Here is a 16,939-nt window from a genome sequence, read left to right on the forward strand (position 1 = left end):
GAAATTCTGAAATTTCCTCTTTATTTTCCATTAATTCTTGGGTGTAGTTTGTAAAATAGGTTCATTTTTGGGTGGTTTCTATTATGTAAGCCTCACAAGTGACTTCAGAACTGAACTGGTCTTGAAAAAGTGGGTTTTATCAAGATTTGCTTCTAAACTTCTAAGGCCTTCTAACATCCCAAAAAATAAAATAGAGTTCACAAAATCATCCAACATAAAGTAGACATATGGGGAATGTAAAGTAATAATTATTTTTGAAGATATTACTATCTATTATAAAAGTAGAGAAATTGAAATTTGGAAATTTGCTAATTTTTTCAACATTTTTTGTAAATTTGAATTTTTTATAAATAAAAATAATATTTTTTTTACTCCAATTTTACCAGTGCATGAAGTACAATAAGTGACGAGAAAACAATCTCAGAATGGCCTGGATAAGTAAAAGCGTTTTAAAGTTTTACCACATAAAGTGACACGTCAGATTTACAAAAAATGTCCTTAAGGGGTTAAAGGAAGATTGGAGATGAATTTTTAAATTTCACTTTTTTGGCAGATTTTCCATTTTAGGCTAGGGCTACACGACAACAATACGTTGCGTGACACATAGGGCACAACTACACTGCGACACTGATGTCGCGCAACAATTTTTATATTGATAGTCTATTGTGTCACACTGCGACATGCTGCAAACTGCGACAGTCCGCAGAAAAATCCATCTTGCTTGGATAGTGTCACAGTCGCAGCATGTTGCAGTGCGACACCATAGACTATCATTATAAAATTGTCGCGCGACACATAATCCATTTTTTTTTCTGTAACAGATCAAGGGTTAAGAGCCAAACAAAATTCAATATCTATTACCCTGATCTGCAATTTACAGAAACGCCCCGCATGTGGTGGTAAATTGATGTAAAGTCACACGGTAGGGCGCAGAAGGAAAGAAAGTATGGATTTTGAAGGGCAGATTTTGTTGGACTGGTTTTTTAGACACATGTCAGATTTCATCAGCCCCTGATGCACCCACAGTAGAGACAATCAAAAAGTGACCCCATTTGGAAACTACGGGATGAGGTGACAGTTTTATTGATACTATTTTGGGGTACATATGATTTTTGGTTGCTTTATATTACGCTTTTTTGTGAGGCAAGGTACCACAAATGGCTGTTCTGCCACAGTTTTTATTTTTACAATGTTCACCTCACAGGTTAAATCATGAGATATTTTTATAGAGCAGGTTGTTACGGACATGACAATATTAAATATGGAAAATACAAATGTGATCGCACACTACATCCAGCACTCTGCCCTGCCTCCATGCTGCATGAGACATTGGTGTACATTTTGGCCAAAGCGGTAATAAGCCACTCACCGCGTCAAGTCGTCTCATTTGAGTGCTACCTATATGCTAGTTCCTACCTGTTCATGGGCCATGACAGCCACACAAAGTCCAGGGAATGCAGGTCAGCATGCAAGCCAAGCACACATCTGCTTTTAACCCCGTCCGGTGCCATTACAGCCTTTCATCGGATCCAGGGATGCAAGTACCAACTGCATGCTGAGTCCCACCATATACTTCTCCTGGAGCCAAATGGCTACTGGTAGGTTCTATATAAGCAGACTCAGTTTTATACTGACTTTAAAACCAGCCTCCAGGACAGATTGACTGGTCAGGTGTGCATGACTCAAAGGAGATCGCCACGCTCCAATATATGCTACAAAGAAAAAATGTGGGGGATTGGGTCAGCACAACCCGTATGAAGGTGCTATCACTATGGCGAAATACATATACAAACGGAAAATACAAATGTGATCGCACACTACATCCAGCACTCTGCCCTGCCTCCATTGCTGGATGAGACATTGGTGTACATTTTGGCCAAAGCGTAATAAGCCACTCACCGCGTCAAGGTCGTCTCATTTGAGTGGTCCCTAACGCTAGTTCCTACCTGTTCATGGGCCATGACAGCCACACAAAGTCCAGGGAAATGCAGGTCAGCATGCAAGCCAAGCACACTCTGCTTTTAACCCCGTCCGGGTGCCATTACAGCTTTCATCGGATCCAGGGATGCAAGTACCACATGCATGCTGAGCCCACCATATACTTCTCCTGGAGCCAAATGGCTACTGGTAGGTTCTATATAAGCAGACTCAGTTTTATACTGACTTTAAAACCAGCCTCCAGGACAGATTGACTGGTCAGGTGTTGCATGACTCAAAGGAGATCGCCACGCCTCCAATATATACTACCAAAGAAAAAATGTGGGGGATTGGGTCAGCACAACCCGTATGTAGGTGCATATCACTATGCGAAATACATATACAAACGGAAAATACTATGTGATCGCACACTACATCCAGCACTCTGCCCTGCCTCCATGCTGGATGAGACATTGGTGTACATTATGGCCAAAGCGTAATAAGCCACTCACCGCGTCAAGGTCATCTCATTTGAGTGATCCCTAACGCTAGTTCCGACCACTCAAATGAGACGACCTTGACGCGGTGAGTGGCTTATTACGCTTTGGCCAAAAATGTACACCAATGTCTCATCCAGCATGGAGGCAGGGCAGAGTGCTGGATGTAGTGTGCCGATCACATTTGTATTTTCCGTTTGTATATGTATTTCGCCATAGTGATATGCACCTACATACTACGGGTTGTGCTGACCCAATCCCCCACATTTTTTCTTTCGTACAATATTAAATATGTCTAACTTTGTTTGTTTGTTTTGTTTTCAGTATTACAAATAAAGCATTTGAAATTTGAAAAATTATGTTTCTTGGTCTACAATTTTCTGAAAGACATATTTTTTTCTATTTTCTGCCGATCATCTTGTGTAGGGGCTTGTATTTTCAGGAAGAGTTGACATTTTTATTGTTATCAATTTGGGTAATAAGAGTTTTTTTTGTTTTTTTTACAGGAAGTCACCTTCTGGGGTAGATCATGTGATATTTTATTAGAGCAGGTCGTTACGGACGCAGCAATACCTAATATGTCTATTTTTGTTTATTTGTTTCGGTTTACATAATAAAAGAATTGCGTCTCCATTTTCTGAAAGACATATCTTTTTTATTTTATTTTTTTTATTGTCTTATGTAGGGGCTAATTTTTTTGCGGGAAGAGAAATGTTTATTGGTACTATTTTGGGTACATATGTCTTTTTGATCACTTGGTATTACACTTTTTTCTGATGTAATGGGACAAAAAATGACTTTTATAGCACAGTTTTTTTATTTTAAATCTTTTTATGGCATTTACCCTTTGGGGGTAGAGTTGTGAATTTTTTTATAGAGAACATCATTACGGATGCAGCGATACCTAATATGTCTATTTTTTTTATTTATTTATTTTGGTTTTACACAATAAAAGCATTTAGAAAAAAAAATAATTTGTGTCTCCATTTCTGAAAGCCATGTTTTTATTTTTAGGGCTCATTTTTGCAGAACTAGGTGACGGTTTGAATTGGTACTAATTTTGGGTACATATGACTTTTTTGATCACTTTTAATACCATTTTTTGGGAAGTTAGGTGGGCAAAATTTCAATTCTATCATAGTGAAAGTAACTTGATTGTTTTATAGATCAGGTCGTAACGGACGCGGCGATTTCAAACTTGTTTTTAATTTTTAATCAATTATAAATGTGCCGATATAGGAAGAAATTACTGTATTTTTCACCCTATAAGACGCACTGGCCCATAAGATGCACCTAGGTTTTAGAGATGGACAATAATAAAAATAATAAAAAATTTTATTAGACCTCAGATCAGCAATCAGACTCCCAATATTAATCAGACCTCAGCTCCTGGCCCCAATCAGACCCCCAATGTTAATAAGACCCAATCAGACCTCATATCATTCCCCTGCTATATCTCATAACCCCAGCCATATTTCTTTGCCCCAGCCATGTTTGATCAGCCCCCAGCCATGTTTGATCAGCCCCCAGCCATGTCTGATCAGCCCCCAGCCATGTTTAAGCAGCCCCCAGCCCCAGATCACAAAATAAATAAACCACTTACCTCTCCTGCTCCCGGACGCAGCTGCTCCTCACTGCCAGCACATTTATAATTGATTAAAAATTTAAAAAAATAGCAAAAAAACAAGTTTGAAATCGCTGTGTCCGTTACGACCTGAATTCTATAAACAATCAGTTACTTTCCCCCCGCAGGTCTTCCTTCTCCATCGGCTGTGCTGTGAACCAGCGAGCACAGTGTGAGGTCACAGAGCGCCCTCACGCTGTGCGCAGCCACTGCACAGCCGACAACGAGGACCAGGAAGCAGTGAGTACAAGCAGCCTTCACCGGCTTCCTGGTCCTCCGGGACTAATGAGCACTGCTCCACTTTGGGGGAAAAGAAAGCATCTCATGGGGGCGAAAATACAGTAGATATTTTTTTTACTCTTTTTTTTTTTTACACTTTTTTGGAACCAAACCCACTTGGTTCTTGAAGATCCAGTGGGTCTGATGGCTTTCCAATACACTGCAGTTCACTGTATAGTGTACTGCAGTGTATTTGCATGTACAGTCGTGGCCAAAGTTTTGAGAATGACATAAATATTAGTTTTCACAAAGTTTGCTGCTAAACAGCTTTTAGATCTTTGTTTCAGTTGTTTCTGTGATGTAGTGAAATATAATTACACGCACTTCATACGTTTCAAAGGCTTTTAATCAACAATTACATGACATTTATGCAAAGAGTCAGTATTTGCAGTGTTGGCCCTTCATTTTCAGACCTCTGCAATTCGACTGGGCATGCTCTCAATCAACTTCTGGGCCAATTCCTGACTGATAGCAACCCATTCTTTCAAAATCACTTCTTGGAGTTGTCAGAATTAGTGGGTTTTTGTTTGTCCACCCGCCTCTGAGGATGACCACAAGTTCTCAATGGGATTAAGATCTGGGGAGTTTCCAGGCCATGGACCCAAAATGTCAACGTTTTGGTCCCCAAGCTACTTAGTTATCACTTTTGCCTTATGGCACGGTGCTCCATCGTGCTGGAAAATGCATTGTTTCTTCACCAAACTGTTGTTGGATTGTTTGGAAGAAGTTGCTGTTGGAGGGTGTTTTTGGTACCATTCTTTATTCATGGCTTGGTTTTTTGGGCAAAATTGTGAGTGAGCCCACTCCCTTGGATGAGAAGCAACACCACCATGAATTGTCTCAGGATGCTTTACTGTTGGCATGACACAGGAATAATGGTAGCGCTCACCTTTTCTTCTCGCGGACAAGCCTTTTTTAAGATGCCCCAAACAATCGGAAAGAGGCTTCATCGGAGAATATGACTTTGCCCAGTCCTCAGCAGTCCATTCAACCATACTTTCTGCAGAAGATCAATCTGTCCCTGATGTTTCTTTGGAGAGAAGTGGCTTCTTTGCTGCCCTTCTTAACACCAGGCCATCTTCCAAAAGTCTTCGCCTCACTGTGCGTGCAGATGCGCTCACACCTGCCTGCTTGCCATTCTGAGCAAGCTCTGCACTGGTGGCACTCCCGATCCCGCAGCTGATCCTCTTTAGGAGACGATCCTGGCGCTTGCTGGACTTTCTTGGATGCCCTGAAGCCTTCTTAACAAGAATGAACCTCTTTCCTTGAAGTTTCTTGATGATCCTATAAATTGTTGATTGAGGATGCAATCTTAGTAGCCACAATATCCTTGCCTGTGAAGCCATTTTTATGCAACGCAATGATGGCTGCACGCGTTTCTTTGCAGGTCACCATGGTTAACAATGGAAGAACAATGATTTCAAGCATCACCCTCCTTTTAACATGTCAAGTCTGGCCATTTTAACCAATCAGCCTGACATAATGATCTCCAGCCTTGTGCTCGTCAACATTCTCACCTGAGTTAACAAGACGATTACTGAAATGATCTCAGCAGGTCCTTTAATGACAGCAAAGAATGCAGTGGAAAAGTTTTTTTGGGATTAAGTTAATTTTCATGGCAAAGAAGGACTATGCAATTCATCTGATCACTCTTCATAACATTCTGGAGTATATGCAAATTGCTATTATAAAAACTTAAGCAGCAACTTTTCCAATTTCCAATATTTATGTAATTCTCAAAACTTTGGCCACGACTGTACACTTAGGCCTCTTGCACACGACCGTGGTTTGGTTTCCGCATTAACTTCAATGGGGCCGCAAAAGATGCTAACAGAATTCCATGTGCTGTACCCATTGTTTCTCCGTACCGAGGCCCCGCTAAAATTATAGATCATGTCATGGCATTTCTATAATGGGCCGTCTGTTCCATTCCGCAAAATTGCAGAAGACACACGGGCAGAACCGCAATTTGCGGACAGCAAAACACGACATGTTCGTGTGCAAGAGGCCTTAGCGTGATCAGGCTCAGATATACAATGGCAAGCCGGATGCCTGTGAAGGCGTCCAGATGCCTCTGAAGGCGGCTGGATTCATGGTAACCATCAGGACGCTATCACAGCAGAACGGGTGTGGACCCACTGCACCACTGACTGGGTATATCCGGAGGGGCGTAACTAAGCAGCTACCTGGTATTCACTAGAGCCCCCGATGGTGGGGATAGGCTTGGGCCGTAGGCTAGTTGCCAGGTGCCTCTCCAGAGTAGTCCCCAAGTCAGTGGCAGCTGACCAGGGGGTCAGAGTGCTCGGTGCAAGCACCAAGGGGACGTACGAGGCCTGGAGGTACGGGTCAGGACAGGCGGCAATCAAGCGAAATCAGCAAACAAGATCCGAGGTCAGGGGTAGGCGGCAAACAGGCAAAGTCCATAAACGAAGTCTGAGGTCAGAGGCAGGCGGCAGAAAGCAAAGTCCAGGAGTACAATAGCAGGATTCGGTACACAGGAAGCCAGACAAGATAAACACCTTTGCACAGGGACTAGACAGGCTAGACACTGAGGTTGCTCAGGCAACTTCCGGTAGTATGAAGTGCCTTTAAATACCTGCTGCAATCCAGCCATAGGCTGCTGAGACAGAGGGCGTGTGTGTGTTGCCTCTTAGGTGAAGAGAGACACACCCATGCAAGCTTCAACACTAATGCAAGTCTCCAGCAGGAAGGAAACTCTGGCATGGAACATATGTCAAAGGAAAGGTACGTGTAAGGTTTGGTCTATAGTGTTCTTGACCTTCTTAATTACCAGTTACACAGAAAAGCGCCTAATCCCCACAAACATGAATGATAAAAATCAATAAAACTTCTGTATAGTATTTTTAAAAAACATTATTAGCGTCATGGATGGCAAATTTGTATTATAAAACCACACTATGGAAGTTGCTACTCACTTCACTGAGGGGCTGTCAAACAGGTATATATTCGCCTGAGACAGCACCCCCCCCCCCCCCCCCCCGGCCAAGGTCGCTTAAGGAAATCACACGAGATCTTGGATAAATATGCACTATGGAAAAGGTTCTTACTCACTTCACTGACTGAAACATATGTAGCAGAGTTAAGTTAGTTGCTGCCCGTGTTTGTCAGCTGGGCAGCAGGAGGGAAAAGAGGGAGCCCGGCGCCCGTGCCTGCTGATGATAGGGGCAGCGGCGCCGGCACAGGCCGCTGGGCTAACAGCGGCCCAATGGGGGAGGGAGCTTTCCCTGTTACCCCTTGCATACAGTGGTCCCTATAAACTGCAGCATGGAAGGGTTTAAACGCCGCACCGATGCCAACACAATGTCGGCCGTTTCAAGCAGAGTGTCAGCTGACACTCTGCACACCATTTGGCCATCCTGAAAAAAAGGGAGAGGTGGGGGGTGGGCTGTATGCCGCTTGCCGCTGGCCATCCTGAAAGGGAAGGGGCACATTGAGGGCTGCAAAAGGGGGCTATCATATATGATATATATACACACACACACCACACCATTTTACAAGGTTCTTATTCCCACAGCCATGAACTGTGGGGATCAGAACCTTCCACCAGCATTATTATGGTCTGATTGGCTAGTCACCAGCGATCACCGCCCTCATAGGTCCAGGGCCGGTAAGCTGAGGATCCCTGGCTGTGTTAACAGCCAGAAGTCTCAGCACTGTCCACCATGTCTGCAGACATGGTGACAGTTTAGTGCCATGACATGTATACTCCTCATGGAGCACTAAGTAGCAGTGCTCCATGACGAGTATATTTGTTCATATAGTACTAAGGGGTTTAAAAGGGGTGTTCTGGGATTTAAATATTGATGACCTATCCTCAGATTGTCCGGGGTCCAACACCCGGCACTCCCATAGATCAGCTGTTTGAATAAACAGGCTGCGCTCGTGAGAGCACTGCCTTCCTTTCATTGTTTACCTTGCTCTCAGTCAACATCACATGGCGGTGAGCAGGTGTAATTACAAAAAGCCGTCTCATTCACTTCTATGGGATGGCTCGTTCCTATCAAGGGTATAGGACGAGCCGCCCCATAGAAGTTAATGAGACGGCTTTTTGTAATTACACCTGCTCGCCGCCATGATGTTGCAAGCGAGCAGGAAAACAATGAAGGTAAGGCAGCACTAGCATGGCGCTCGGCCATCTCTTCAAACAGCTGATCAGGGGGGTGCCAGGTGTCGGACCCCGCAGGTCTGATATTAATGACCTATCCGAGAATAGGTCAATCAATATTACAATCCCGGGAAAACCCATTTAATGGAACAGTCCAGGCAAAGCATTTAGTTATGCTAAGAGAACTGAAGATTTTGTATCTCTTAGAACTATCATGACCTGTAAATGAACTGAAGATTTGTTTGGAATTGTTGTGGAAGTCCATCCGCATGTTTCTAAGGTTCTCTTGGGATTCTGATTTATTGTGGATCTTGAAGTTGGCCACTTCATGATCTGGAAATGATAACAGATGATCAGGATGTACACAGTTATCCTAATACTGTGCATGTCCTGGCTACATTCCACAAAGAGTTAAGTTATTTGCTTAATTATATAAAAGCAGTAACCCTTCAGGGAATAAGCCAAAAGCACACCTACAAAGGAACGCCTTGTGTAATCAATCTAAGGGTCCATTCACACGTCCGTATGTGTTTTGAGGATCCGCAAAACACGGACACTGGCAATGTGTGTTCCGCATTTTGCGGACCACACATTGGCGGCACTCTCATAGAAAATGCCTTTTCTTGTCCGCAATTGTGGACAAAAATAGAACATGTTCTATTTTTTTGCAGAACGGAAGTGCGGATCCGCAAATGCGGATAGCACATTCCGGCCCCATTGAAAATGAATGGGTCCGCACCTTTTCCGCAAAAATGCGGAATGGATGTGGACTAGGGCTGCACGATATGGGAATTTTGTGTGATTGCGATCAGGGCCCTAAAAATTGTGATAATGATATGCTCTATTTGCTTGGATTTTCCCATATGAGCCACTGACGCGGCTGGGTATGACATAGTTAAGGGGGATCTGTGGATGATGCACTGTTATGGGGGATCTGTGGATGATGCACTGTTGTGGGGGATCGGTGGATGGTGCTGTTATGTGGGGGATCTGTGAATGGCGCTGTTATGTGGGGGATCTGTGGATGGCGCTGTTATGTGGGGGATCTGTGGATGGCGCTGTTATGTGGGGGATCTGTGGATGGCGCTGTTATGTGGGGGATCTGTGGATGACGCTGTTATGTGGGGATCTGTGGATGACGCTGTTATGTGGGGGATCTGTGGATGACGCTGTTATGTGGGGGATCTGTGGATGACTTTGTATGTGGGGGATCTGTGGATGACGCTGTTATGTGGGGGATCTGTGGATGACGCTGTTATGTGGGGATCTGTGGATGACGCTGTTATGTGGGGGATCTGTGGATGACGCTGTTATGTGGGGGATCTGTGGATGACGCTGTTATGTGGGGGATCTGTGGATGACGCTGTTATGTGGGGGATCTGGGGATGACGCTGTTATGTGGGGATCTGTGGATGACGTTGTGTATGTGGGGGGATCTGTGGATGACGCTGTTATGTGGGGGATCTGTGGATGACGCTGTTATGTGGGATCTGTGGATGACGCTGTTATGTGGGGATCTGTGGATGACGCTGTTATGTGGGGGATCTGTGGATGACGCTGTTATGTGGGGATCTGTGGATGCGCTGTTATGTGGGGGATCTGTGGATGACGCTGTTATGTGGGGGGATCTGTGGATGACGCTGTTATGTGGGGATCTGTGGATGACGTTGTTATGTGGGGGATCTGTGGATGACGCTGTTATGTGGGGGATCTGTGGATGACGCTGTTATGTGGTGGATCTGTGGAGACGCTGTTATGTGGGGATCTGTGGATGACGCTGTTATGTGGGGGATCTGTGGATGACGCTGTTATGTGGGGGATCTGTGGATGACGCTGTTATGGGGGATCTGTGGAGGACCCTAGTTAGGGGGATCTGTGGAGGACATCTTATGGGGGACCTGTGGATGACGCTGTTATGGGGTGGATCTGTGGATGGCACTGTTATAGGGATGTGTGGCTATGACACATAGGGCCATGAGGGGGGCCAGCATAAGACACACATATAGCATCTTATGCTGGTCCCCCTCATGGTCCTATGTGTCCCCTCATGTGTCCTAAACTGTGCACTAACTCTCCTTTGATAAAATGGCCAGCCTCTGTACTCACTTTCACTATGAATGCATGGTAGCGAGCGGGCCGGCGGCGTCGTGACTGACGTCACTATCACGCTCCTCCCACTTAATTCAGGAAGCAGGAGGCGTGACTAAGTGACGTCAGTCACGCGCCGGCCGGCTCGCTCGCTGCAGTGCATTGATCGTGAAAGTGAGTACAGAGGCTGGCCATTTTATCAATAGGAGAGAGGCCATTTTATCAATAGGGGCCCCTTCATATATAATCGCGGCATTTTCGGGTCGGCCAAATCGCCATATCGCATTTGGCGATTATCGCGATTCGATTATTTTTTCGATATATCGTGCAGCCCTAATGTGGACCAATTTATGCAGCGATGTGAATTGGACCCTAATTGGGCTTTCCCAATCGAGCTTCTGCTGCTTTAGTTGAAATGGGCTTCCCAGCTAATGTTATGTTGCTATCAGATGATGCACACTCTTTTGGTGATGTAAATACCTTCATTCTGATGTAGTCAGGACTCCAGTTGAAGTGTTAATGTAATTTTCTATTATTTTCTATCCTTTGTATATACTAAATTTGAAAAAGGAGGACATTAAATACTTCAGTAACAAATTTGATGAAGACGATCTGTGCGAAACGCGTTCCTTCGAGGACACCATGGAGTTCTTTTAATCATGTGATTAAAAGTTATGCTTTTTTCTAAATTCAAAGGCACTGGCTCCATTGAAAATTGTTGCTGAAGTTTCTCACGACCCCAGATCCGGGGGATTCATCTGTTCTGCCTTTTCCTTCACATTACAGGAATGTCTGGATTACGTAAATTCAGGGTGAGCTGTGCAAAAGTTTTTAGTTTTTTTCTTGTTATTTTTTATATACATTACCATTACTATTTTTATATACTATTACTATTACTATTTTTACTATACTATATACTATTGTTGTTATATTTAATACAATCATATTATTAAAGGGAGTCTTTCACCTAATCGCTTAGACCGCTCTTTGAACCTCTTACAATTACAATGGTACCTTTGTTTCTGTGTCCCTCGTACAGATACTGAAAAAAACACAGTTTAAACGTATGCAAATGAGCTTCTGAAGGTGCCCAGTGGCGGCGTTACTGGGCGATGTGCCCAGAAAAACACACCTCTTTCACAGCCCTCTGGCCCGCCCTTCTGTCCTATAATTACCTCCCTCCTCTGCCTCCAGCCGGCGGATGTCACGAGCGTCAAGAGAAGAAGTCAGGCTGGGAACTGGCCCGCACCTGCGCACTGCTCTGCCCATTATAGCATTAAGGCATCGAGGTTCCCTCTATCTAAATGTTTGTGTAAAGGCGCATCACACTTTGGTAGTGTATGCTTGGCAAACGTGCAGGAAAGTTGCTGGCATACATCAAACATAACCATTGATTTTCATTCACCCAACAGAAGCCAAGAGAGTCCCCAATGACCTCCATCTGGCTGGTATACTTTTTAGTGTCCAGTAAATAAAGCACACTGAGCATATACTTTTTTTTCTTTTTTTAACCTACAATAGTTAATAAGTTTGGAAAGAGACACAGGTGGGGCACCAGCATAGGATAAAAAAATTAAAATTAGGATAGTTGCCAATTGCCCCATGTTACAGGAAACTGCTTCCTTCCCAACTCCAAATATGGCAATCAGAATAAATCCCTGGATCGGCATCCCATCTTTAGAAATCTAATACTTCTCACCTGCAATAATTTTCTTTCAGAAAGGCATCGAGGCCCCTCTTGATAATCTTATGATCTTACAGTAAAGAATCCTCGTTTATGCTAATGATAAAACTTTCTTTTATAGAGGACGACCCTTGTCATCATTACAAGCCTAGGTATAAGGTATTCCTGTTAAAGGAATAAGGGACTTATGTCACCCACAAGCTCCCATGGGAAACAAAATTAGAAAGATCTCTGTAAACTTTTTTCATGAGAACCTATGGGTGACATATGGGTGACATATGCCACTGTATTCCTATAACAGAGGCATTTGTCAAAGGAAAGGCATCTATCAAGGGTGTACGTTGGGAAGCCCTCCGGAAGTATACTTCTGATACAGTGTCAATGCACCCTAACACATTCTGGTTAGTTTAACTTTCTCACTGGATATATATCTCTGCAGCTGACATCAGCAAGTCATTCAAGGCTATTTTTATTTTAAACATGAACTAGCAGCTTGAATTTTTTTAATGAAGAACACCATTAACTCATGCAATACCTGTGGAGGTTCCTCTGGAGTCATCTTAGAAAAATCTTCATCCTCATCATCCTCATCTTTGTCAACCTTTACATCTTCAAATGGTCGTTTTTTTGTTTTTTTCTCACCATCTTTAAAGCCAAAAGTTAAAGAGCAATATTACAAAGTACGGCATTGGGGCATACTATTGCTGATCAACAATATGAATGAGAACGTAACTGTCCATATCTTGCAAAAATTATTCACTGAAAATGACCAAATACCAAACATAAATATGCTTGTAGATATTGTTTTTCTCCATTTATTTTCCCTAAAAGCCTCAATTCTTCTTTAAAACACTTAGAAACCACTTGGGTGCCTGCACACAATGTGGGTTACGCAATTTTCCCCCTGCACTGATTTTTGTGCTGGTAAACCATAGCATAAGTCTACTTTCACACTGGCGTTTTGGCTTTCCGTTTGTGAGATCCGTTCAGGGCTCTAACAAGCGGTCCAAAACGGATGTTTGCATTCTAATGCATTCTGAATGGGAAAGGATCTGCTCAGAATGCATCAGTTTGCATCAGTTCAGTCTCCATTCCGCTTTGGAGACGGACACCAACCGCTGCTTGCAGCGTTTTGGTGTCCATCCGATGAAACTGAGCCAAACGGATCCATCCTGACACACAATGTAAGTCAATAGGGACGGATACGTTTTCTTTCTTTCTTTCAAATCTTTATTTATATATCAAGGCAAAAATATACAGGGTCAACGTTTAAAATGGTATACATTGTAGTGCAAACGTTTACAACAATTGCAATGACTTTGTCCTACCCTATATATTATACCTCTTATCATAACGTGAAAGGCAATAGTGCCCATAGAGAGAAGACATACAAACAAACAAACAAACAAACAAACATACATAACCTGGATCACAGGAAGGTGTGCACATTGGTACTACTGCAACTGGCAAGGTGCGGTTAAGTACTAAATATTGCTGAGACAAATAAAGCAAGACGTATAAAACTATGGCCGATGTATTATTGAAAAGAGCTATCAGCTGCTGTATTTACAGATCGTATCCATAAATGAGGCCTAAGTCTAGGTGAGAGTGCTAAAAGGCAAGGAGATGCTAGGTGATTAGTGGAAAATTAAGGTTTGGGAGCTAACCCACTGGATACACACCACGTGAACCAAGGCGCCCAGCGTTTAAGGTATTTATCGTGGGAGAGAGTTTCCCAGCTAGAAAGTTCTTCAAATCTGCAGATTTCCCTTACTCTCTCTATCCATTCCCCTCTAGTTGGAGCTTCTATCGAGAGCCAGTGACGTGGGACAAGGATTTATGCCGCTGCCACAAGGTGTGATACCAGCGAGAATCTGGAAAGAGGATAGTCCCTATTAGGAAGATTCAGGAGTACTATCTTGGGGGTTAATGGAGTGCCTATAGAGCATATAGATTGAATGTCTTTCGACACCATTCCCTAAAACCCAGTGATTTCTGAACAAGCCCACCATATGTGGTAGTTCGTGCCTAAATCTCTAACAAACACGGAGAGGAGGTGGGGTCCATTTTGTGCAGAATAGTGGGAGCCCTGTACCATTGGGTCACTAGTTTGTAAGAATTCTCCTGGATTTGGACACACCGAGAGTAGCTGTGAGAATTACGGAGAATCTCCTCTATATCTGTTGCCACCAGAGGAACTCCCATATCTCTTTCCCATTGAGAAATGAAATGGGGTATATCCTTAGAATTAGCCGCTAGAATCTTATTATATATTAAGGAAAGTACCTTCTTCACTGGGGAGCCAGATGTCATAAGCACGTCGTACCAGGAGGGGAGGTAATTAAGGCAAGTCAGGTCCAAGTATTGTCTGCAGAAAAAACTAAAATGAGCATATTGCAAAGTGGACCAATTGTCCAACTTAAGTGACGCCAGTAGATCACTTTCTTGTGGGACTAATCTGTTTTTCAATATGTCACCTATAGTATGATTACCAAGTCTCCTCCACATATTGTATGTATCCGAGTATCCATTCAGCAGGTAGTATGGGAGGAGTTTAATCGGCATGAGTGGTGAAGGCTGTGAGTGTAGTTCGAGTAGGGTCGACAAGGTCCGCCATGTGGAAAGAACCCCTTGATAAAAGGGTGAGGCGTTTGAGAAAGCCCGGCGATGACCCTGTGTGTTTGGGGTATTGGCTGTCTTAGCTTTCCATAAGCTAGCTACATCAGTTGGGGAGAGAACCTGTCTTGCGATTTGACATCCTAATTTGTGGTTGTTAGGGTTTAGTATTTCTGAGTGAAGCCGGAGGAAAGAGGATAGGTAGTAAACCTTAAAGTCCGGCATACCGATACCCCCTTTGTGTTTCTGGCGAATTAACAGGTTATACGATAAACGTGGTTTGGCTTGTTTCCAAATAAAGGAAGAGAAAACTCTGCATAAAGCTTTAAAGTAGGGATCAGGTACAAATACCGGGAGCGTCTGTATGGTATAAAGGATTTTAGGGAGAATATAAGTCTTAATCATGTGAACCCTACCTAGCCAGGACATGAAGGGAACCCGCAGGTCATCCAGTTGTTTTTTAATCTATATCAGGATAGGGGTGTAGTTGAGGTCACAAAGTTGTGAAGGTTTTGAGGAGATATTTAATCCCAAGTACTGAATATGCGATGTAGCCCACTGAAAAGGGTAGTGAGCAGCTAAGTTTGTAACGGTACTCTGGGGTATATTGATGGCTAATGCATTACACTTTGCTAAATTTATTTTTAAGTTGGACATATCCCCAAATTTCTCCAATAATTTGAGTAGAGCTGGGAAAGCTTCCGTAGGGTTTGACAACATCAGGAGCATGTCATCTGGAAATGCTGCCACTTTATGCAGAACTGGGCCTACATGTAAACCTACCACTCTCTCATCCTGTCGTATCGCCTGGATCAGTGTCTCCAGGCAAAGGATAAAAAGCGAGGGAGATAATGGGCAACCTTGTCGAGTCCCATTAGCAATAGGGAACGATGTGGACAGTATTCCATTAACCCGAACTCTTGCATAGAGGAAGGAGTACAGGGAGAACACCGCTGAGACAAAGGTTTGGGGAAAGCCGTACCTAAGCAGGGCAGCTTGCATAAAACCCCAATCCACTCTATCAAATGCTTTTTCAGCATCCGTACTGAGCAGGGCAAGAGGGGCCTTAAATTTTAAAGCAAAGTCGATGGCCTGTAAAACACGGAATGTACTGTCCCTGCACTCCCTCCCCCCCCACAAAGCCTGTTTGCTCAGGAGACACCAATCCAGGTAACAGCGGAGCCACCATATGAGCTAGGATTTTTGCCCATAACTTCAGGTCAATGTTGAGCAGTGAAATCGGCCTATAGCTTGCTGGAGAAACAGGGTTTTTGTCAGGTTTAGGAATGACAACTATATAGGCTTCCAAATTTTGTTTCGCTAGGAGGGCTCCTGAGAGCAGCGAGTTGAAATATTTGACTAGATAGGGGCCAATGGTTGGGAAGAATTTCTTATAGTAATTCACAGGTAGCCCGTCAGGGCCCGGGCTCTTGCCTGTAGGGACAGAAGATAAAACGTTACTAATTTCCTCTAAGGTGATTGGCGCAACTAGAGGATCTTTGGCTTCCTCAGGTATAACTGGTAGGTCGAGTTCATCTAAAAAGGATTTTATCGATTGGGATCTGGAAGTAGTCTCAACCTCGCATTCTCCTGATCTAATGTTATAGAGGGACTTGTAATATCTAGCAAAGACATTTGCTATGCTTGAGGAAGAGGTGTGTTCTTTGCCTTCTGCATCCACCATCTGACCAATGAAAGAGCGTTGAAGGCTTGAGCTGCTTTCACATTTAAGACCGCTTTTAACTCATTCCTAATTGCAGACAACTTGTTGAGCAGTTCAGTGGTCAGGGAGCTTTTGTGTGTTGCCTCTAACTCTGAGATTTTAGTAAGTAGTGAGGTGATTTGTTACTGTCGTTTCTTTTTAAGATGAGAACCTAGGGAGATGAATTCGCCCCGGATTACAGTCTTATGGGCTTCCCAAATGGAAGCTGGAGAGACGTCAGGTGTTTCGTTAGTCTGGAAGTAATTTAACAGTTTCTCGCCTAAAGCTGTGATATGCGAAGTAGACTCTAAAATCGTGGGGTTTAACCGCCAGGTCCACTCACCACCCTCCGTTCCTGGAATGGTGATAACACACACTACAGGGGCATGGTCAGAAACTGTGATCC

At 43.6% G+C, this 16,939-nt stretch overlaps 1 protein-coding gene across 1 annotated transcript in view; it reads right to left on the reverse strand.

Moving 5' to 3' along the window:
- The window catches only part of RPRD1A (regulation of nuclear pre-mRNA domain containing 1A), a 478,282-nt gene that overhangs the window by 132,726 nt on the left and 328,617 nt on the right, over window positions 1-16,939 (reverse strand). Inside the window, exon 4 of the mRNA XM_040432354.1 lies at window positions 12,751-12,860. Coding sequence (XP_040288288.1) covers window positions 12,751-12,860 — 110 coding nt within the window. The remainder of the gene's footprint in view (window positions 1-12,750; window positions 12,861-16,939) is intronic.

This window comes from Bufo bufo, chromosome 5 (genome assembly GCF_905171765.1).
Source record: "Bufo bufo chromosome 5, aBufBuf1.1, whole genome shotgun sequence".
Taxonomy (NCBI): domain Eukaryota; kingdom Metazoa; phylum Chordata; class Amphibia; order Anura; family Bufonidae; genus Bufo; species Bufo bufo.